This window comes from Thermobia domestica, chromosome 8, assembly GCF_964235325.1.
Source record: "Thermobia domestica chromosome 8, izTheDome1.hap1.1, whole genome shotgun sequence".
NCBI classification, from domain to species: domain Eukaryota; kingdom Metazoa; phylum Arthropoda; class Insecta; order Zygentoma; family Lepismatidae; genus Thermobia; species Thermobia domestica.
The window spans coordinates 282,982,196-283,006,202 of record NC_137461.1 but is presented as its reverse complement, the minus strand read 5'-3'; the positions used below and the strand labels follow the sequence as shown (position 1 = coordinate 283,006,202).

Below are 24,007 nucleotides of genomic sequence, written 5' to 3'. Positions count from 1 at the left end.
TTGTTATTAGGAATATGCAATACATAAAGAATAGAGTACATAAGTGTTCTTTAGAATTCACTCTCTTATGCTGGTAGTTACGTGAATTATAGAAATACTCTATTTCCATTCTTCATTGTCATTCCTTTCTATCTATAACTACACTAGTAAATATTCAAGAAAGTACAAATAGTAGTATTCAAGAAAGCCTATATTATGATGTACACTCATAGCCAAAGTTATTGTCGCATGTCTATAAATATGTTGTTGTAGGAATATAATTTGATAATGAATTCGCCCGGAATTTCTTACAATGTTAGTATGTGTATAATCAGCAATGACATGTATGCGGCAAATTTCATATCAAAAAGAGCAGTAAATAAGAACAATAGAACAAAAACAAAACTTTCTTGTTCATTTAGCAACATTTTCTTTTACTCATTCTAATTTTGGCATTTATATCTTTTTTCCTATGAAATTTACCACAAATACATATTTCCCGATTATATACAAAGTATCCTAGTAAAAGCACCCTGCGAAACCATTATCAAATTATATTCTTACAAGAAGACAGTTATAGATATGCGACAATCATTTTGGACATGAATGTACATGATAGACAATAAAGTCTCTCCCTGATAACAAACGTTAATAACAAGAGAACTTTTAATGAAGGATGGGGATTACGGAAAATAATAGCAAAAATCAAGTAGTGTTATTACCTGATTTAGAGATTTTCAACATGTGCTCCATTAGTTGGCCATGCTATGTTGCATGCGAGACTTGTGCGTCGGAGATGGTCTTTTTATGTTATATTGAATAATCTGCAACTCATATTCATATAACTTCAAGCTTTTGTGTAAAACTTTTAACACATGTGACTTCGGGATGTCCAGTTCACATGACGCAACGCAAGGATTTCCCTGGTCTTCGGGTTAAAGCAACACGAACCGAATCCACACGTTCCTCACTAACAGCTGGTCTACCGCTTCTATCATGATATAAACACTTCCTGTTGGAATACACGTGCTATATCATTCTTTTATGCTCTTAAAATCTGGTTGTTGTTCTCCATACTCTCTTCTGAATGTTTGTTGAACTCAGTGTTTGTACGTTTCTCTAAGAAAATTTCCCTCGACTGATACAAAATTGACCCTTTCCTTATCAAATTTTCCCTAGTTTGTTGAATATCCATTACCTATATTAGCTATATACCAATACCTATATTAAAGGAAATATCAACCACATTTGTTTTATTCATTTGCTTCTATATTTCGTCTACTTTTCGTTCACTTTTTTTCTACAAAAGTATACACACACATACACGAAGCTAAAAAAAAGAAATGCAATGAAATCTTTCAGCTGAACTTCCCACGATTATGCCTTTAGGTTAAGAAAGACGATAATTAAAGTAAGTGAATAATCATAAAAGAGAAGGAGTGGAAGTCTGATGAAGATAGAGTTATTGTGTTGAAACTGTTACGTGATACTGTTTTTTTTACATATTATCACATAGCCTTGCTCAGTGTGTTATCGTGTATTAGTACAAAATGGAAACAAGGCCTGATAGAATAGTTATCATAAAAGAATGTGAAAGTGGAAGGAACGGCAATACCTCGAGAAAATCTATGAGCACGATATTGTTTACTACAAGTTCACTTCGAGCCAGGGAACCTACGCACCAGACGTAAGCACTCTACCACTGAGCCACCGTACACTTCATCAGCCAATAATGGGTAAAAATTATGCTACTTTCAGCACACACAAACCATTGCCATTGTATTGGTTTACTTCTGAAGAACAAAGACAAATTTAAGTGTTTCTATTGTTCAATCAGTCAGCTAGTGAATTTCCCTGGATTTTTCACGTTTTCTCAAAAATTTCCCTTCTTCACCTTTTTGCTAAATTTACCTATGAAATTTCCCTAGACCAGGGAAATTTCCCCCAAACTACGAACACTGGTTGAACTGTGACGGGAGACTTTGTTTCATAGTGTGACAACACACTTCGCTTTATGCTGTGCTGACGTCATTTTAAACAAATGACTGTCGCGCTGTGATCAGCTGCAGTAGATACCAGCACAGGCCGTGGCAAAATCTTGCAAGCATTATCCAAGCAATTATTTAAGACCATATGCTTCTATCACTCTTTGTTTTCTTGTTATTAATGTTTGTTATCAGGGAGAGACTTTATGTCGATTCCATGGTACATGTTGGAGTATTTTTTCCAACCTTTTCACGAAACATTAATTTCAAATCACAGATAGCATTTCAAATCACACTATTAATCCGTTTGAATTCCAAGACTGATATACAATATATAACAACTTTGCGCAACATTCCACAGATTTTGATTTTTTACGAACAGTGTCTTCAAAGTTCAAAAAAAAAAATAATATGGGGCATAAGATTATTTCTACAAGTAACTTAAATATGAAACTGCTCTTATCTTATAAAGTCTCCTTAACCTGTTAACTGGTGAGTTTCCGAATCAGAAAGGTGCATCAGAATGGGGAATAAATTTGTTAAGAACACGTATTATGAAATTAAATAAAATTTTTGAGTTTTACGTTCCAATGAGAATACCTTTCAATTCGTCATGCCCAATACGTCATCTTATTATGACTAGCGTAGTCGTCAGACTGCAAATTCAAGTGAAATTCTCATGACGAGTTGAGTCGTTATTGGCAATTATGAGGTTCAACATATATTTCATTGAAGTTAAATACTTCAAAACGAAAATCGCATTGTAACGTATGTTTTAAAGATAGGATGATATCATATTAGTGTTGCGTTGTGCAGGGGGAAAATCCTGAAATCTCAAATTATGGTTCATATTGCACAAAGATCAACTATATTTTATATAATTTAACTGGAAGTTATTTTTCTCAGTGTTACAGTTCGGGATAACGTTGATGAGGTAAATTCTCCCTTATTATTGTCTGATTTTAATTGCACATACTGTGGACAAGGGAAACTATAATATCAAGAAAATTGGACCATAACCAAATATTTTATAACGAAAACAATCATAGAATTTTAGGAAGGTTTGTTTCATTCCGTAAGTCAATACTTGTTATAACTTCATGCAGAAGGAGTGATTGGGGCAACTACAAATAATACATATTCCAATGATAACTTATAACTGAAAATTTTATAACGACAATTATAAAGGATTTTTTTTAAAAAAATCAAAAATGTTTCTTTGATGACAACCTGCAGCAAAATTCTACAAACTGGAGAAACATTTACGGAAACTGCCTTTCCGTAAAAGACCTTCTTCAAAGTTACCTCCGTGGTTTGATGAGCAACTAAAGTGCATACTTCGCAACAAAAAAGTGCATGAAAGCTATGGAAAGATTTTCCCAGTGAATATACCTACAAGAACTTTACAGATATTAGAAGACATAGTAAATATCTTATGAAAAGAAAGTATGAAGAGTACATTGAACACATCATACTTGATACACGTAAAAACCCTAAGCGTTTCTGGACCCTAATAAACAATCGAAGAAATAGTTCTCGCATACCGACAGAACTGACCTACAAAATTGCTTGTGTAAATGAAGAATACATGGCAAAGGTATTTAATGAATATTTTGCTAGTAACTTTGCTTCATCCCCTCCCACTTCACCTTCCTTCCCCCACTCTCTTTGTTTGTTCTGAGTCTTTGTCTTCTATCAGTATCACACGGACTGAAGTACTCTCTGTTCTCTTGTCATTGCCCCAACAGCGCGCTTTAGGGCCAGATAATATCTATACTTGCTTCCTACGCAGTGTTGCCAGCTCGCTTTTGGTTTTACTAAATCGGTTTTCCGCAGGTGTCTTTCCCACCAGTTGGCAGAGAGCTAATATCACTGCAATCAGCCAGGTGAAAACTGGTGGATAGGCCAACGTTTCGAGAGCTGTCATCGTTCTCATCATCAGGGCAATTATGTAGAGATCAGCGGATATAAGTAATATATACTCTGGACTGGCGAGAATGCTGGTTCCTGATTGGCTGAAAATGCTGGTTCCTGATTGGTTGATACAATCTGAAAAACTGGAGCTGTGATTGGCTGGCTATGTTCCGTGGTCCGTGGTACTGATTGGCTGAGGGTTATCTGGATGTTTGAGTGTCGTTTTCTTTGCTGTGGTACTGATGACCGGGTTCTACAGGTGATGATGGATGGATTAGTAGTAATGGACATTAGATTATTCCATCCAGAAAAATCAGGTTTAGCTGAACACAGTTTAACTGAAGGACATAAAGTTTTATTTAAGGACACATCCATCATTACTAAGAGCACCAATTACTGGACCAGGATAGTAGCTGAATCTCTTGCCATAGTTCATGAACCGAACAACGTTAATAGAGACACTGGATTTCAACTCAGCCCCCTGTGGAACCCGGTCATCAGTACCACAGCAAAGAAAACGACACACAAACATCCAGATAACCCTCAGCCAATCAGTACCACGGACCACGGAACATAGCCAGCCAATCACAGCTCCAGTTTTTCAGATTGTATCAACCAATCAGGAACCAGCATTCTCGCCAGTCCAGAGTATATATTACTTATATCCGCTGATCTCTACATAATTGCCCTGATGATGAGAACGATGACAGCTCTCGAAACGTTGGCCTATCCACCAGTTTTCACCTGGCTGATTGCCCGAGAAGAACTTTATCATATACGCCGCCAGGAAAGCTTCAAATCTTACTTCAATATCACTGCTGTTTATAAGTCTGGTAAACATAAAAATTATGTGTCCTCCGATTGACCTATTTCTTTATTATCTCCACTCTCACTTGTTTGTGAAAAGATAATCAAAAAGAGGCTCTTTCAATTTGTTGCTCCATTTATAAACTTCTAACAACACGGCTTTTTGTCAGGAAAATCTTGTCTTAGTAATTTATCAGTTCTTATGTCCGATGCTGTGGGCAGCATCTCAGAAAATGCTGAACTCGACATTTTGTATTTGGACCAGTCTAAGGCTTTCGATTCTCTTCCACACCATCTTCTTCTATACAAACTCAGTTCTAGATTCAATATACCTGGTAAATTACTTAGTCTGCTAGAAACGTATCTCAATAGTAGGACACAACGAGTTCCATTTTCAGGTTACTTTTCTGAATTTATTCCCGTAACTTCTGGAGTTCCTGAAGGCAGTGTTCTGGGTCCACTTCTATTTTTATTATACATGGGCGATCTGCCTTCTTTGTTCACAAACAGCTCTACCAATATTCTTCGCTTTTGCTGATGATTGCAAACTCTACAGACAAGTTAAATCAGAGCACGATGCTCTTGCTCTTCAGCAAGATGCTTCAATTCTTCTGAACTGGTGTAAGTCTTGGAAACTTAATTTAAACATCTAAAAATGTGCTTCTCTTACGGTTTCTCTAAAAAAGAAACCTATAAACCACGTCTACAAAATTGATAATATGAACATAAATCCTGTCACCTCTTTCAGAGATACTGGTGTTATCATTGACAGTAAGCTTACTTTTGCGGAACATATAAACACAATTTCTTGTACTGCTATGAGAAAACTAGGACTCCTTTATAGCTTCACTGACGTAAAAGATCCTAATTCCTTAAGCTTGTTCTATAAGTCATATGTTGCTCCACCTATTGAGTACTGTTCTCCTATCTGGTCTATGGCCTGTCCTACTCATCTGAAAAAAATAAATTCTGTAATTAATTTCTTTTTAGCCATTGTATCCTACGGAGTACCTCACCGTGGAACACTTCCAAAAACTGACGTTTTAACATTACTCATTATCAAACCTCCCCTACTGAGAAACAAAATTTCTTACCTAATATTTTTGCATAAAATTGCAAATGACCATATATCATGTGAACAGTTATTAAGTCAGATCAATTTTCGCGTACTCACTAGAACAACACGGTCTAGTGATCTCTTTTACACTCGAGCTGCGAGAGTTATTATTGTCAAATGGCCCCTTCTAAACCGAATTGTTAGCACGTATAATTAGTTACCAGAAACTGTAGACGTTTTTTCAAATGAGCATACCTTCAGATCAGCTATAAATAAACTATCTTTGTAACGTTGTCATTGTACTGTACCATCTCGATTTCAAATTGTGATTCTATTGTTATGTTACATAATTGTTAAAATATTTCAGTGTAAAATGACCTAGTGCTGTATCTGAAACCTATTATAAATAAATAATAATACCTTAGAAAAACCTATAATAATTACGAAACCTATAATAAATAAATAAACTTTTATAAGTTAGAAAAATGTAATAGTGTTAGCAAAATGTAATAGCATTAAACATGATTTTATGTGCAAAGTTTAAAATTCCAGTATGAGATTTAATTTAAAACTTTTAGAATTTTTCTGTCCACGGATTGCAACAATAAACATATTGCTAATTTTGAGAGATTGGTGTTCTAAACCTATCAAATTTCATTAAGATCGAATATGCTTATGTTTTTCTCGTAAAACAAAGAGACGGACAGACGAACGTCAACAAGTGTCGATACCGTCAATATCAATAGTTCCTCATTCATTACTGATTTCACTTACATCTATCAGAGGGGCCAACCCTCACAAGAGTAAGAATGGGTCTATTTTACCCCAGCTGGAGATTTTGTACTTTTATCTGCGTTTAGAAAATGTATGTTAAAATTATTTGATAGGAACTGTCGTACAAAGATCTCTGACTATTTTATCTACTTAATAATGTTATTTCAGTTTAATTTGTTTATCTATATAAATTGCAAACGGGATCACATTTAATACACCTTAGGTAACCAGGGAAGAAATGAAAATTTTCGATCCCTTGTCACATTCCGAGAGGAAGAAACAACATTTTTCGCAACCTGACAAATGTAGTTCGCTAGAGGCGCTGAAAGTACGGCAATCCCTACAAGCAACTGCAGGCCTCTCCCTCAGATCGTTTGTTCGTGCTATGTGATATGCAATTTGTAATTTTGACTGTTCAATTCTGTTCACATTCTGATATGCAAAGCACAATAATGCTCACTTACGTTTATATGTTTTTTCAGGTGTTTTTAGTATCACCATATGAGTTGCCAAGTAAACAAAGCGCATATATTTCCTACATGTTTCTCTCAGACGATCCAAATCTCATTGGTTCCATTTTTCAAATAATTCCAACAGTTACTTCTCCGTCATTGAGGTATTTAAGTGTAAGTCAGAGAAAGTGTTTGTACGGAGATGAAGTAAAATTAGAAATCTACAGCTTATATTCAATGCAAACTTGCCAAACAGAACATTACTACGCACATGCCATGAAAAAGTGTGAATGCTTTCTACCAGGATTCTTCAATTCAGGTAATATAAATTATCATACTTACCGTGCAATTTTTGTTTCGAGTCTGTTCCAACATGATTCCGAAGTAAAGTACTGCTGATAAAATATTCAAGCAAATGCGGGACAAGCGGAACTTTTTCCACTTACTTTTAACAGGTTGACTGCCATGAGTGCGAATAATGGTACTCACATTACTTGCCACGGTTGCCGTGAGTATCAAATTTGGTATTCGCCACGTGTCTTCCGTTCTTTGATATGGGCCTATATCGGTACGTGTTTTATTATCTGTTTGGAGAGAGTAAAAATCATGCTTTAAAACGGTAGCTTTAGCATTGAAATATCTTTATTTTAAAAAAGTTATTACACTATAGATATCAGTTTTCTGTCCGTATATTACTGCCCGAATTACTGTGGATTTCTACATGCTCGGGTTTCGTTTGATCCCACTATTGCAAAAAAAAGCAGACTGGTGAGATATGGAAGTTTTTGACATAATTATACCCTAGCACCATGTATGGTACTGGGATATAATTGCATCATCACTCTGCATATCCAGCCAAAGAATGAATCTTTTGGGACTGACAAGAGGGGAATTCGTCCCTCCCACCCGGAAATAACAATTCGGCTGATCTTATGCAATTTCTCCCATTTGCCTTACTCTAGGGATTCATTCCTTGCAAGAATATGGAAGTGGAAATCGTCATTATACCCAAGTACCAAATTTGGTACTCATCTAAGAAGAGCAAATTTTTATCTCGGTTGCCATGAATAACCAAGATGGTACTCGGGCATAGTTGCGCAATGAACTAGCATATTTAACCAAAGTCTGCATTTTTGGCAACTGTGGGGCCAAACGAAACTGATAATGTAAAAAAAGTAATGTGGCCTGGGGGGCAATGCGTACCATAATGCCTTGGCAGTCAACCTATGAATCAAATATATACGCCGAATACAATTAACGAAACTGTTAAGCTTAGAAGCTTGAAACGTTGTGTGGTTTTACTACAAACAGAAAATGAATATGTAACAAAAGTAAAACATATTTTCCCTCACTTCTCTGGGTTTGGGTTTCCGAAACTCTCACCAGTGAATTAGATCTTCAGAAATTACTGAACTAAGTATTTATTATATATCAGGAGTGGTTGAATCAGTGATAGAGGGCTTACGTCTAGAACGCGAGTCTTTTGGTAGGAACGACGACAACATTGTGTCAGGGGGTTTTCTTGAGGTGCTTCCATTTACTCACACACATTAATTTACCATTTATTCTTACACCATGAATGACTTGAATTACACATTCGTTACACCCATGAACATATTCAAAACACCTTACATGTAGCATTTCAACAAGTTGAAAGTTGGTAAACCTGTAGGGCATTAATTTAGGTTTCGCTTTTGAGTTGACGCACGAAGAAATTTCTGTATTTAAGACTAATCTATATTGTTTCGACACGAACAGAAATATGTCGTTTGGTCGCGGTGTTCTTGGAGAGACAGTCCCAGAAATTGAGACGTAAGCCATCTGCACAACGGGATATACCCCAGTTGACTACGCAAAAAACATGAAGCCACTGCCGAACTAACAGAAGCTGTGTAACAACGTTTCACCAATTCGTGTAGGGGTTTTGTCCTCATGTGTTACACTTTTCCAATACCTCGCGCGGAAGTTTAAAAACACTGATAAATTTGAAACTTCTCCGAGCTACTTTCCTCCGAGTTCTGGTGAACGACACCATATTATAGGACCCAGATCCACTTGATCAAACCAATACGGCTTTTCGTATTAACTCACATAGTACTTAAACCTTAAGTACTACGCGGAGTCTGCCGGACTCCGCGTTCGCCATAACTTCCTGTTCTATCGCCTCTCCAAATTGTCGCTTCCTCTACCTTTTTGGTTATATTGAGTGTATATGCGAAAATTAACAATCTGTCGTTAGTTTTTCCGTAATACATTGTTCGGAGTCTGACATACTCCGCGTAGGAGTAATGTGACAAAAAACATGCGTAGTACTTAAGGGTTACATAAATTTCGTTGGATTATCTGCTGAAAAAGGAATAACATGATTTGTTTATAGGTCCAATTACTTATGTTTCCACTTCTATTTTGAATCATCATCTATGCGAGCTTGATACCCAGATAATAATTATGGTATGTCGTAAATTTGACAAAGTAATTAAATATTTAACCTATAACTAAAACGAGAATGGAAATAGGTGAAGAATCATTACTACAAAAATACTATAATGATTAACCATCTCGTTCACGTGATTATCAAATCGTTTCTCAACATATTCAGACAACCAACTGATGACATTTATCTTTAAAGTTGTACTAACTTGGGCAACTGTTGCGCAATTATTGTGTTGTGTTTATACTTCTATTGTTAAAAGTTTAATGGCAGTATGTAACAATTAAATATTGCAGAAATTCTCATAATTGTTGTGACAGTTTATTTAATTTTAAACGTTCCTGTTTATTTAATGTGTTATCACATAATCATATTTCAGTTGCTTATTTAAATATTCTTTCATGTCCGTGAGAGGATTTACTTTTTCGTTATTAGCAATTGTGAAGTATATTGATATAGGTCTTGTTATGAACAATAGCTGTTTGTTTATATTATTATATTGATTTGCTATCGCTAATAAGTTACGGAATATACTAAAATAAATTTATATATATTTCAGGAAAATTCAAGGAGTGCACCATTGAAGACCTTTATTGCTACATTCATCAGTTAAGTGAGTAACAGCTTTTAGTTTTTGAATATAGATGTTCTATTCAAATAAGGTCATTGCGAATTAATTGTGCATTCTAGTTGCGAGTCATTTAGTATTTGATTGTGCTTCATACACACATATATTTAATATGAGAAATGATTGCAAGCGATTAATATAGTACTTGAATTTATAGTTGGATCTGAATATAACGTCAGTTACAACAGACCTGAGGTCGAGCGCTAACCATTTGTAACACACATTTACCAGAAATATTGTATCCAGAAACATTTTATGTTCTTCATAAATCATCTTGTTAAAGGTATATTTTCTATCAGAAGGAGTGACAATACTTTGACCGTCTCTATGAAAAGGGTGTAACTTCAAAATTTTAAAATATCCAGGAGGAATCTTTCAGCTTGAAAATCGCATGTAAATCTCAGCAGGAGACTATTATTCGCCATAAGTATTAGAAAATAAATTAATAAGAATGCTTTTCTTTGTAACTAGGAAAGACATATGAACACTTTATGATATAGTAAAAGTAAAAATTCTGGAATTTTCACTTAGGATTTACACTACTTGCTGTTCACGCGTGGACTTCCAAGTATTGTGAGAAAATATTCCAATGTAAGTAAGTACGAGAGGATTAAGTTCAAAATGCTGGAAATTAAACAAAAATGTTTAAGTGTATGAAGTATTAATTACTGCATACAATTATGTTTTATTTATTTACTTTCTTTAACATATTTGTGACCGTTACCAGTAACTACGATCTTAAGCAAGTCACGTATTAGCGATTACGTTTCTCGATAAATACACTATTCGGGAAAGTGGAAAAAAGAAACAAATGGGGCGTGTCAGGACATGTATGTTAAATATCATCCCACCATTTTACTAGTCCGAATAAAGAAAATCCAGTAAGATTATCACTTAATTTCTAACCTAAAAGTGCGGATCCTGTTTGACCGGGTCGCCTATACGGAATAGAACCACATATTACCCAAACTAAGGCGAGAACGTCAGTCGCAATTCTTCTTGGTGTCATTTATATTTTCTTAGTCAAATATTTTGTTGTATTTTAGTGATTCGCTGTATAACTATAGACTTCTAATTTCTACTATTAATGTTGACTTCTGACAAGCATCAATAACTGTGACAGATTAGAATATTAACACACACTATGAATTTCAGGATCTGATGCTCATCTTGAACATAAATGTCTTCCTTCCTGCGAATACATTAATATTCTTCAAAGTGTAGCATTTGAAAGCAGGTAAAGTAGCATGCTTGATTGCTTTGCTTTTAGTTAGAAAACGGACATTCTAGTCTTTAGTATTTTAATTAAAAATATTATGTGCTGTCGTATTTTTATATAATTTACAAATATGTGCTGTCCGTTATATAATTTACAAATATGTTTTGCCATACGGCAACAGCGGCTAGTAAAATATCGGAATTGTGCACCATTAAAAAAACTAGATATGTTTTATACTTGAGAAACCTAGTATCAAACAATAATTTTCATTTAAAAGTACGGAAAATTACTTATTATGATTAACAAAAATAATAAGCAACAAAATAATTGATTGTACTAGTGCAATTTAATTTAATTCGTATATCTACATTATAAAGAATTGATCAGAGTTTTGTAGAATAACTCTTTCTGTAACTTTGACTTCCCTACTTACACTTATTTAACATTTTTAGGTCGAAGATGGGCAATGCTGTTGGATATGTAATGGACGATTTCCCGAAAATTAGGTATATCCGAGAAATTCTTTTCGGAAACTTGGAACTAATTGGTAAGTACATGTATGCATTAGTTTTGTAACATTTTACTCTGAATTTTAACACATATTTTCCAAACCATTAAATGTTTAATTTCAATGAGTGATATACTGTAGAGCTTGGTTATAAGAGATAGTAAAGACCGGACAAATTTTGGGTAATCGAAATTCGTATAAAATAAACTTCTGCTAATTGAAGAGCAGTACATTCTGTTAAGAAGTAAAGGTCTAATCCATGGGAGTCATTTGGTTAGGTAATGAGGCAATTGTCTTCTCTGAGCTTTAACAATAGATAATTCTTGATAATCTGTATAACAATTTGCTAATAAAAGAAGCCGAATTCTTATGTCGGGGTACAGTCACGATCGCCTTGACAAAATCTGATTGATGTAGTTGAGGTGAAGTCCAGTAGATAAATGTGCGTATATTAATCGATTACATCACGTTCAATAATTACAATGTAAGTTGAAACGTAAAACAATGCAAGAAAGAAACTTAAATAAAAAAAATTACTGTCTTTCAAAAATATATTATAAACTAGTACTGAAGAATAGATACCGTTGATAGCAGTGTTTCATTATCTTTGCCAGGGTGTTTACACGGATGTTTATAAAGCAAAAATACTAGTAATAAAAACATATTTGCAATACGACAGTGAGAGTGGTAGTATAGCATTTGGGAGGCCTGTACACAGTGTCTAGCCGACCAAATATGCGTTAATCAAGTGTCAAAGTCAGAGATCACGGTCAGATCAAGATCACGGTCATCTTGAGATTCTACTTGAATACACTGAAAACAACTCAATGTCCGTTCCTCATCATGTCAAATGGATTCTCAAGGTAACCTGTGACCTTGATCTGACAGTGACCTCTAACAATGACACTTAATTGACGCATATTTGGTTGGATTGCGACATAGAATCATACCATACAGCTTTTTCTTTGTTATCACTTTGATTTACGTTTTTTCAGGCTCTTTCGGAATTTAACATTGGAATCCCATAAGGAAAAAATCGAAATTTGATCTTTGATCTTCAATACAAGTAACATACTTCTATGGCGAAACAAAACTTATGTCCTTCGTCTAAAGTTACACGAAATTCCACGGCTTTACCTCACCACTTTTGCACACTGAACAAATGAAATTGACACACGAATTATTCAACACTCTGTATATATATAAATATATGAGACACAAAAATAATGTATTCAGTATTATTGAAAACCACCCAAAAAGCTGGAACAGCATATACATAACAATCTTAATGTAAGGCGTAAAATAGATTATAAGTACAAAACGTTTGGAGATTTGGGTTTGAAATTTGCATTATTATTGTTTTATAGAAATGACACAATTGTTTAAATTATTGAATTGTAGTGTAATTATTTTTTCGCGAAACTTTGCAGTGGTGTTTTATATTACTCTTTTATCCTTCAGAATCCAATTAGTATTCTTTCTTCTATTAGTATTCTAAAGATTGCTGATATGGGTATTTGTATTCTTTATTTTTTGAAAAGCATTCAATTTTATTTGTTTCCTAGCTTTAAACTATTATTAAATAATCTTTAGCACGCAGTTGAATATTTAATTTTTATTAAATATGTTCCTAACTTATTTAAATCAATCACTGCAAATAATAATTATCTAAATGCTACACAAAGAATATATCACTTACTGTCTTACTTGCTTTTTTAGTGTCTTTTGGAGGAATTTGTTCCTTTTTTTTCGGTGGCAGTCTACTGTCAGTTGTGGAGATAGCGTATTTTCTAATTACACCTGCTTGTAACTATTTATACAACATAGTGAGGCAATACAAGTGGAAAAGTACTAAAGTAGGAATATTACCTCTACGAAAACAAACCCAGAGACTTCCCAGGGGCATGGAAAGTCGTCGAAGAGTGTTGGAAAGTTACCAGAACTGTAACCAGAACATGGAGTCTGTATTGTGGATAAACTTTCATACATATATGAGAGGAGGCAATAGGTAAAATATCAATAAATATTATATCTTTTAAAAATTTTATTCGAGGCTGAAAAAATACATGTTTTACATTTTGCACTTAACATTTCGCAGAATTGGAAAGAAATCAAACTACAAATGTTAAAGTATAGATTAAATCAGAAATTTGAAGAGAAAGCTATGCTAACGAATGTATATCTAATATCCATAGAAGTATTCTTATATATTTCGCCGAATTTTTTCAATAGTTTTCAGCAATAAATAGCTTTCAGTAGAGGGGAGTTTTCTGTTCGGAAGTAATGGGTAGAGATGCATTTATATCCAAAGTTTTAAAACTTGAAAACAGCAAAGTGCAACGTCTAAGCATTACCTGAAGATAGCAGATCATGTAGTTCCTTTCTTTCTCCTAATTTACAGATTTTTCAAAGCCTTTGATATTCAAAGGCTCTATATATCTAACAGTTTTTGACTTTACAGTTAGTACACATATGTATCATAGGAAGCTAGAAATTCATTCACAAAGTAATGCAAGAGAAAACAAATATTACTAATAATTTATATACACATTTTCCAAGTTGCCTTTAGTTTTTATTGTTTTCTGGTTAAACTAGAAGTATAGAAATGTCATTGTGATAGGTAAAAATTTGAAAATCTTTAGTCTTACACCTTTATTAACATTTAATCCCAGAAAGCCCAAGGGTGGTCAATTTTTCCGCTAGTTCTTTTATATTTAGTTTATATGAATTAACATGTATTCAGTATTCTGTGTTTTTGTTATTGTTTCTTTTCATGAAAGATTTATTTTTGCTTTTTTCAAGTGGAATATACTGCATTGTTTTTCGTAAAACAATCCATGGTGTGCGGATCAATTTGACGTTTCTTGTTCATAGGGCCTACCCGATATTTGTTTTCCCCCCAAAATTCCCTTAATTTGTTTTTTATATCTAAAAGTTGTATTAATTTTCGAAAATTTTATTTTTCTCCTTTATATAACACTTAGGCTTTCATAGAACGTATCGAGTGTAAGTTATAAATACTGGTTCTGCATAGTATTATAAGAAATATAATGTTTTAAACTGAACAAATATGTTCTGAAAACTACTTAAAACTGTCGCTGGAAAATTCCCTCTCCCACTGGTCCTTGACGTAGCAAATGCCTTTCTAAGGCTAACAAAATCTGAATGTAAGAAACTAAGATATATATAAAACATTACAGACATTACTGATATGAAAAGTATTTTAGATGTGAGCAGACGTATTCAAACATGGATTTACAGAAAGAGTAAATGCTATTATTATTTCTGTAAAGTAAACAGAACATAAAGATTCTTTACAATTATCACTCTAAATATAAACATAAATTTGATACTAAAATACATTGTCGTCAAACATTTTCTTCTAACACTAATAATATAAAGTACACTAGAGGAATAATCAAAAAAAAGCTCAAAACTTTTATTTGCCCCTATATTTTGTTATATTAGCCATTGTAAAACCATTATGAATATGTGGTATCGAATACTACTCATCCTAGCTTTAGAACTTCGTGTATAAAATAAAAGACAAATTCTCACCAAAGCGTATATCATCTAATACATAATAGCGTTTCAGTTTCAGCAAAGTATTAATACAATCATCAAACACGTTACAAATACAAATTCTAACACTATGGCTTAAATATCTCAACAAATGAGAGAAAGTCAAATCTAGGAACTAATAAAAATCCGTCCTTTCATTTTTAACAATCTAATTGATTGCATATTTTCTACATTTAAAGGCACAACTTACACTTAAAAGTTAAACTTTTACTTCACACATCTGTGCTATATTCAAGAAGAACTTTAAGAGGAACTAACCTTAAGCTTTTAATTATCTGTTTGCTAATCAATAAATCTTTTTACCTCTTCTATCTTCTCAACTTTATCCAATATTTTTCTCCACACATTATGAATATTTAGTCCATTCTCCAAGTTGATGAGTTCCTCGTTTTCTTCCTATGGTATCCATTCCGCTTCTTTCCAGTTTCTTACAATGTTTCTTTTCTTCCTTTCCCGTTCCTCTACACTTCCTAGTCGATTGCAGATCCTGTCTGCTTCGCATGTTTATATATTACGTTACTATCTCTCTTCAGTGTAACGTCGTCTCTGTGTTGTTTCGTTCCTTCTTCCAGCCTCTTACCTGTTTCTCATATATAACTACCAGCACATTCTTTGCATTTAATTTTATAAAGAACACCTTCATCTACTAGTTAAATCTCTGTTTCCTTTCTTTTCTTCCTTTTCAATATATCTAACGTTCCTCTATTCCCTCTACTGTATGTTCCTACTCCTCTTTTCTGCACTAAGTTCTTCATAAATTCCATTTTTTCTCCAATGATCTCTATTTCAAAACATCTTTTCTTTTTTCTGCTCAAAGTTTCTTCCTCTCCTTCCCTTTTCTTTCTTGTCATTCTTCTTCAATTTAGCTTCACTATATCTATTCTGCACTAGTAAACTAAGGAACTATTCTATGTTTTCCTTACTCTTCTCTCCACCACTGTGTATGATTTTCATCGTTTCCTTCACGCTTATATTACAATTCCTTTTAGTTACTTCATCTACATAATTCCTTGCGTAGTAATAAACACATAGTGAACCATCTTTTCTATACCACAATTTTTTGAACCCTACTTCATCCTTCCTTATTTTCATATTTAAAAACTTCACTTTACCCTATTGTTCTAATTCCATTTCTTGGCTTATTCTTTCCTCTTTATCTTCTATTCTTGTCATAAATCGTTCGAACTGAATCTAATTTCTTTGCAATTAGCAGATATCAATTTTCAGATAAGTGGATGATTGCTTAGGTACTTGACAAGAACCTAAATAATCATCAAAACAACATTTTGCATATCTCTAAAACAAGACTGAAAAAGGCTTCTTTCATCGTCATTGCTATCAAGTTATTGCTATACTTTTTCATGTGAAAAGGAGTACAGGCAAACCTTTGCGGTATGAAATTTTAGAATTATTTAACTGGGGTATTTGACTTTGTTATTTTTTTTAGACACATACATATAAATATTGGTGGCAACACTTCTATTACACACACCACAACTATAAAATTATTTTTTTTCTTTTACATTTATTAGCACTACGACTGGTAACCTCCGGACTTCCTTGAGGTTAAGTTCCAGTCCTTGGCAGGGTTTCTTTAATATTAATCAGTATTATATTATAAATCATTTTTATAGCTGTTACTTTTTTTAGTACAATTTCAATTAACTATCATTTAATTTATTATTAATTTTACATTATCTTTCAACAAGAAGAAACATACATAATACAACCTAATGACATAATATGATTATGATAGATAGTTCTTCACAGAAGCATTCGCTTGTGAGTGAGAGACCATCTTCATAAAGTATATATGAGTGAAATTTTATCATTTTTATCTCTTTTTTCTCTTTTTCTTCCTTCTCTCTTCCATTTTTTAAAAATAAGCCTCCCAGTAGTTGTAGATAAGCATATTTCAAGTGACGTTAGTCGATTATTTACTAATTTAATACATTAATTTAATACGTTAACGCTCTTAAGTCATCATTCTTTATTTCCTTTAACCAATTAGTTATTAGTATTTTTAATCTATGCATTTTTCTTCTTCCCTAATTTGTTTTGGAGTATTATTATAAAGTTTCGGAGCCAAATAATATGTTTGATTTTGTGATATACCCTTATTTACTTTTATTGTTTCAAGATCTTTTTGAGTTACTTTTCTTGTTCCATACCAATGAGAAATTTTATTCCATTCATTTTCATGTTTTTTTTACATAGAGTAGGACTGCCTTTATATATAATTTTTCAACAGTTAAGACTGAAAATTCTCTTTACAGGTTTTCTAGACTGTCTTCTTTGTTTTTATTTAAACACATTCTTATAATATTATTTTGCTGAATTTTTAAAGGTCTTATATGCGTCTCATAGGCAGATCCCCAACTTAAGATACCATACTGTAATATATTTTGTGTTAGTGCATAATATACCATACGTAAAACTTTTAATTCTAAACACCCTCTTAATTGTACAAATTTATACAGCAATTTTCTTAATGTCTTGGCTACATGTTGAATATGCGATGTCCACTTTAAATGTTTATCAATTTTCACTCCTAAATAATTTTGTTCAGTTACTTTATTTATTGTATTACAGTTACAGTCTAAAGTATTAATACAGTTATGATATTTTAAGATAAAATTTTGTGGCTGTCCGGTTATTGTTGGTGAGAAAGCAATATAATTTGTTTTCGTTACATTTAGTACCAAGGAATTTTGTTCAAGCCATTGTTTTACTTTCTTTACTGTTATTTCTGCTTTTTTTTTATAAGTTTCTTCCCACTTTTTCCCTGTTATTGTTATAGTGGTGTCGTCTGCAAAAGATTGAATATAGCCATCAATGCCTATATTGTACAAATCATTTATATAAATTATAAATAAAATTGGACCTAATACTGATCCTTGTGGCACTCCATAGCTAACCTGTGTTAAGTCACTCATAAAATTTCCAAATTTAACAGCTTGCAATCTATTACTTAAATAACTAGTAAACCACGAGAGTACTACACCTCTTACTCCATAATGTTCTAGCTTAGTTAACAATATATTATGAGATATTGTATCAAATGCTTTGGTTAAGTCCAAAAATATTGTTATTACTTTATCATTATGATCCATGTAATTTGTTATTATTTCCGTTAGTTTATAAATTGCATCAGATGTACTTCTCTCTTTTCTGAAACCAAACTGATTTAATGCAAGTATGTTATTAGCTTCAAGAAAGGAAACTAATCTCTTTTTAATTCATTTTTCTAATATTTTAGCACAATTACTAAGTAGCGATATTGGTCTATAGTTATTGAGATCCTTTCTTGACCCTTTTTTATATACTGGTTTCACGAGTGCTAATTTAAATTGATTAGGGAAAATACCTGTTTCTAAACTCATATTATATATATGCAACAGTGGTTTAGTTATTTCTTCTTTTACATTTTTCAATATTTTAGCAGTTATTTCATCTAGTCCTGGAGCCGATTTTGCTTTTAGTTGATTTATATAAAATGAGATTTCTTGTTCAGTAATAGGCGTAAAAAACATACTATTTTTAGCTTTGTTTCCTAGATTTTCATTCATTTTGATTAAATTTACATTTTTTACTAACCTGTCACCTATATTGCAAAAGTATTTGTTGAATGTGTCAACTACTAGTTTAGGATATTGCTGAAAGTTAATGTTACCCGTAGCCGTTTGTATTACTTTAATGTCCATGCTTTGGTTTTCTTTTTTGTCATTAATGTTTGATATTACATTCCATAATTTACCTGTATTGTTTTCACTATTAACAATCTGCTTTTTATAGCACTCATTTTTTACCATTTTTACCAGTTGAGTTACCTTATTTCTATATTTTTTATAATGTTCTTTTATTTTTAGATTATCTTTATTTTTTATTACAAGTTTGCTTAATTTGTCTCTTTCTCGTATGTGTAATATCAATTCATCAGTTATCCATGGCTTTAACTTACGATATTTTGGGATAGTTTTTTCAATTACTATTTGTGAAGTTTTAATACATTTTTGTAATGTCAAAATGAAAGCTGAAGTAGCTAAATTTACATCCAAACTTTGATACACATTCAACCAAGTACACTTCTGTATTTCATTTTTTAGTCTTTGGTAATCTATAATAGTTCGAGGTTTGTTTGTTATTGATTTATCGGCAATTTCCATATTTAAGTTAATACTAGTAATATAATGATCTGTAATTGCCGTATGCAATATTGCTGCAGTGACATTTTGATTATATTTTTGCCTTAAAAAGATATGATCTATACATGTTTTAGTTGTTTCAGTTACTCTTGTATAATTATTTATACATGAAATATACCCGTTTTTATAAAGTATGTTTAAGTAGTTGTCTACATTTTCGTCGTACCTATTATTTAATATATCAAAATTTATGTCTCCAATAACCAACCCATTTGTTTTGACATTTTTAAGTTCATTTTCAAAGGAGCGTAAGAATTCTTTTTCATTACCACTTGGCGTTCTATAAATACACATTAAATTGTAGTTTTCTTTGCCATATGAAATATTTAAACTTAGACCAGAAGCATCATTTAATTCTAATTCTGTAATATTCTCAATACTAATGTTATTATTTATAAATACCATTACACCATCTGCTTTATTTAGAGATCTTTTTGTGAAGAAACAATGAATTTTTTTTAAATTTATTTCATATTGATTATGCCATGTTTCGGAGAGAACTAATACATGTATATTAAAATCTAAATTTTGTAATAAAATTAAAAGCTCATCCCAATTTTTACGAACACTTCTAATATTAAGATTCAAGATGTTGATACCAATTTTATCTTTAAACACATTATTAAATAAAGTAACAGTTTCGCATACCTTAGTTTCGATATTTTGTTGAGTATTTGTATCTTCAATTATAGAACATGTTTCAAGATTTATTTAACCCTTCCTACAATTCTTACTACCTGTTTTTGCTGAAAATTACGTCAATTTATCAACATCTTCTAGGCTACGTAATATAAAAAACATCTTTATCTCCCTCTCTTTTACGCAACTTTATGCTACCTGTACTATCTACCCACAGGAAGGCATAATTCTTTTCGCTTTTAATTTTCCTGGCTTTTCCAAATACCTTTCTGCGGTTTAGAGTTAGACTTTGATTAACATAGATGGGTTCATTATGGTTATATCCTAAGTGGGTACAATTGAGATTCCTCTTTACTTTACGTTTCTGGAGGAAATTTTCTTTAACCTCTCTCCGAACAAACTTAACCATTATTGTTCCTGATGTTTGGTGAGGAGCTTTCTTTACTCTATGGCACACATCTATCATTTCTCTTTCAATGTCTATGTCTAAAGCACGGCCCAACTGTTTTACAACTTCATATGTATCTTCGTTCGTTTTTTCTGGTACACCCTGTATTTCTAGCGTGTTTCGCCTTCCATACTGGTCGAGATCATCTAATCTCATCTCAGTGTCTAGTAGCTGCTTTTTGAGAGCGATGTTTTCTTCCTTCAGCCGTTCAATAGTAGCAAGGCACGCAGAATGCTTTCTGTTTGTTTTTTTGATGATGTCTGCATTTTCATCCAGTTTCTGATGCGCCAGGTCAAGAGACTTTCCAAGTTCACGCTCAAGGTCGGTGTTGTTTTTTTTAATCACGGAGATATCATCTTTTAGTTCTTTTAACAGTTTATAAATGTCTTCGATAGATGGAAGCACTTCATTCTGTTCTGAATTGGTATTACGCCTAGCTTTTATGCAACCTTTACACTTCCAAGGCAAATTTGATTGTTTCATATATTCCACGTCACTTTCTTTTAACTGGGAACATTTTAGGTGGGACCAGTTTAGACACTCAGTGCGCTGAATTTTGGAGGTAACGTCTTGTCTCAGAACAGGTTTGGAACACTCAATGCAGGAGCTCATGATGTTTGTTTATATCTTATGATCGTACTCCTATTCAGGTATTTGATGTTTACGTGTCAATCAATTTATGATTTTTGCAACAGATAGTAAAGTCAGCGATATTATTTAACAAAATGTATCTAGTTAAATGTAAGAGTACTTACCGAATTCGTTATTCTTGTATCACTTCACTCACGTAAACAGTATCATTTAAATTTAAACTAAATATTAGGAGCACTTTATAATGTGTCTTTACACATCCATACCAGTGTTGCCAGGTACTTGAGGATGGTGGATGATTGCTTAGGTACTTGACAAGAACCTGAATAATCATCAAAACAACATTTTGCATATCTCTAAAACAAGACTGAAAAAGGCTTCTTTCATCGTCATTGCTATCAAGTTATTGCTATACTTTTTCATGTGAAAAGGAGTACAGGCAAACCTTTGCGGTATGAAATTTTAGAATTATTTAACTGGGGTATTTGTAAAAAAGTGGTGTTGATAAGCAACTTCATAGTTGAACATTGTTTTAAGATGCATGGGTTCGTCAGTGTCTCAGAGCAATTTCCGAATAGAAACGGCATGTCTTAATCCCCTGTTCAATTTCAACATCATTTATGATTTGATAAACATTTTAACGCCCCTATTCCGCTAGAAGTCCAGCAGAACACAGAACAAGCAACCAATCGTAAAAATTAAAAAAAAATATAATTGACTAATCACCTTGTATTCAACTAATATGAACCCCACAGTAGACGAGGCTACGGGTACTAGGAGCCACAAGATGCAAACTACCTGAGTGCTTGAATAATTCAATCACCAGAAATCTGGAATAAGCTACAATACATATAGGTATATAAATAAATCAATTAAATACCAAATTTTTAATTATGACAATCTTTATTACAAGAAAACCTTGTGCTGAATATATACTTATACGTTAGATAAAATATATATTCAGCCAACGCAACACCAACAGCAATAATTAAAAATATTGATCAACCTGCGCATATATACATATAAGCACGTTAAGATTCTTCAAATTTCAGCAGGTGATCGGAATATTAACTAACAAATCGTTTTGATAACAATTGATAGCAACAAAATTCAATTCCTATTTCTGTCTTAGCTTGAAAGGTTAAACATTTATCTATTTCTCCTAACGATTAGGAAAAACCTAAAATTAATCAGAAATTTGCAGAATAAATCGAGGCAAATTGTCAATATAATTTAAATATCCAACAATGTTGACCAAAGACGCGACTCAATAATTTCAAATCTCACAAACAATCTCACAAGACGACAATCTCACAAACTTACTCCAAAAATTCCGAGTAATTTAGCTAATTCAAATTCGGTTACATTAACTACTAATCTGTTCATTTATAAATACTCTATGAACTTGAATAACCAGAATTACAAAATTTGTTGCTAGTCACAAGAACTCCAACTAATAGCTAGAACACCATGTTCCGCTTAAATTGGACTTATCATTCTCTGACTAACAACTTTAATTATACCAAACTTAATAATCTTAGTCCTTTCATTGCAAACCTTCACTAATTATCTAACCAATTCGGTCATTGATAATTCATTAACGAGTACTTTCACTTTAGAAAGTAAGGCATTGAAATTCGTTAATATTTTTTTTCGGGAAAAATAATAAAAAAAGATCTGATCCGGAAAAATACATTAAAACAAATTCTTTCGATGAATTGGTTCATTCAGACAATTGACATAGTCAACTTACTTCAGAAAGTTAGTTCGGAAATTTTTCTTGGGGCGGGGAGAATTCTTAAAAAATTCCTAGTTCTCCCAAAATATTGACTCTAATGCAGAACGCAAAATCTCAATTAATCAAATCCCCCTTCACCAAAGGTTTAATGAGCCAACTCTTACTAGCTGAAGTCGGACACTTACCAAATTCAAGCAAAATTAATTTCCACTCATTTATCTTCTAAATAACCAGTTACCCGCCTCAATCGTCTCTTTTTTTTGGATGATAATATGCTCCAGATGTGACAACACATTCACACAGCACAAGTTGAAGTGCGTCGTTATCATTCCGTCAAACAGATTATCGCAATGAAAAACAATTTCTCAATTTACGGCGTAATAGATAGAAAAGAATACACTGAAATATCATTAATAAAAGAACAAAATACAGCTTTAGCGTGCACTTCGGAAACACCTAACTGCTCCTCACTTAACTTTTTTCCGCGATTTTTCTAAAAAGTAATTTCTCACAAAACACCAACATGCGAAACAAGGATACGAAATAACACTAATCCACAGCTAATATTCATAATCTTCTGTTCGGTAACGTTTAAACCAACTCACTTCTGTTGTTATACTCTCTTCCTTCATTTAAACGCTCCACCATTCGACACAACACTACATCAGAGGGAAAGCTAGAACACACGTCGTTCATAGCGAACAAACAAGAAGCTCCTCACACCTCAGAAGATCAGAACCTGCTCTTGCCAGCGAGGAACGAGCCCCGCAACCAAGACACGGTTCGAATGTTGCCAGCGGCTATTCCGATCTCATTGCCTTTTCTTCCTTTTTTAAACATTTTTAAAACTTTACATTACATAACCAATTCAGCTTATATATCTCTTTAACGATTTTTACAACATTAACGACGATTAACATTAACACTATTAACGTTTTTTTTAATAATTCATATTCCCTATTCTTTTTCTTTTTAAATTCGTCCACTTTTCCTCCTCGACCAGCTACCAAAAATACTAAAAATCCAAACCAGTTGAAAGTAGCTGCCTGC

The 24,007-nt window shown here is 32.9% G+C and overlaps 1 protein-coding gene across 1 annotated transcript in view; it reads left to right on the top strand.

The window, feature by feature from the left end:
* Positions 1 to 24,007, top strand: part of LOC145692593 (uncharacterized) — a 56,991-nt gene that overhangs the window by 4,259 nt on the left and 28,725 nt on the right. Inside the window, exons 2-6 of the mRNA XM_081767913.1 lie at positions 6,999 to 7,287; positions 9,959 to 10,012; positions 11,183 to 11,264; positions 11,699 to 11,793; positions 13,474 to 13,762. Of these exons, the coding sequence (XP_081624039.1) occupies positions 6,999 to 7,287; positions 9,959 to 10,012; positions 11,183 to 11,264; positions 11,699 to 11,793; positions 13,474 to 13,762 (809 nt within the window). The remainder of the gene's footprint in view (positions 1 to 6,998; positions 7,288 to 9,958; positions 10,013 to 11,182; positions 11,265 to 11,698; positions 11,794 to 13,473; positions 13,763 to 24,007) is intronic.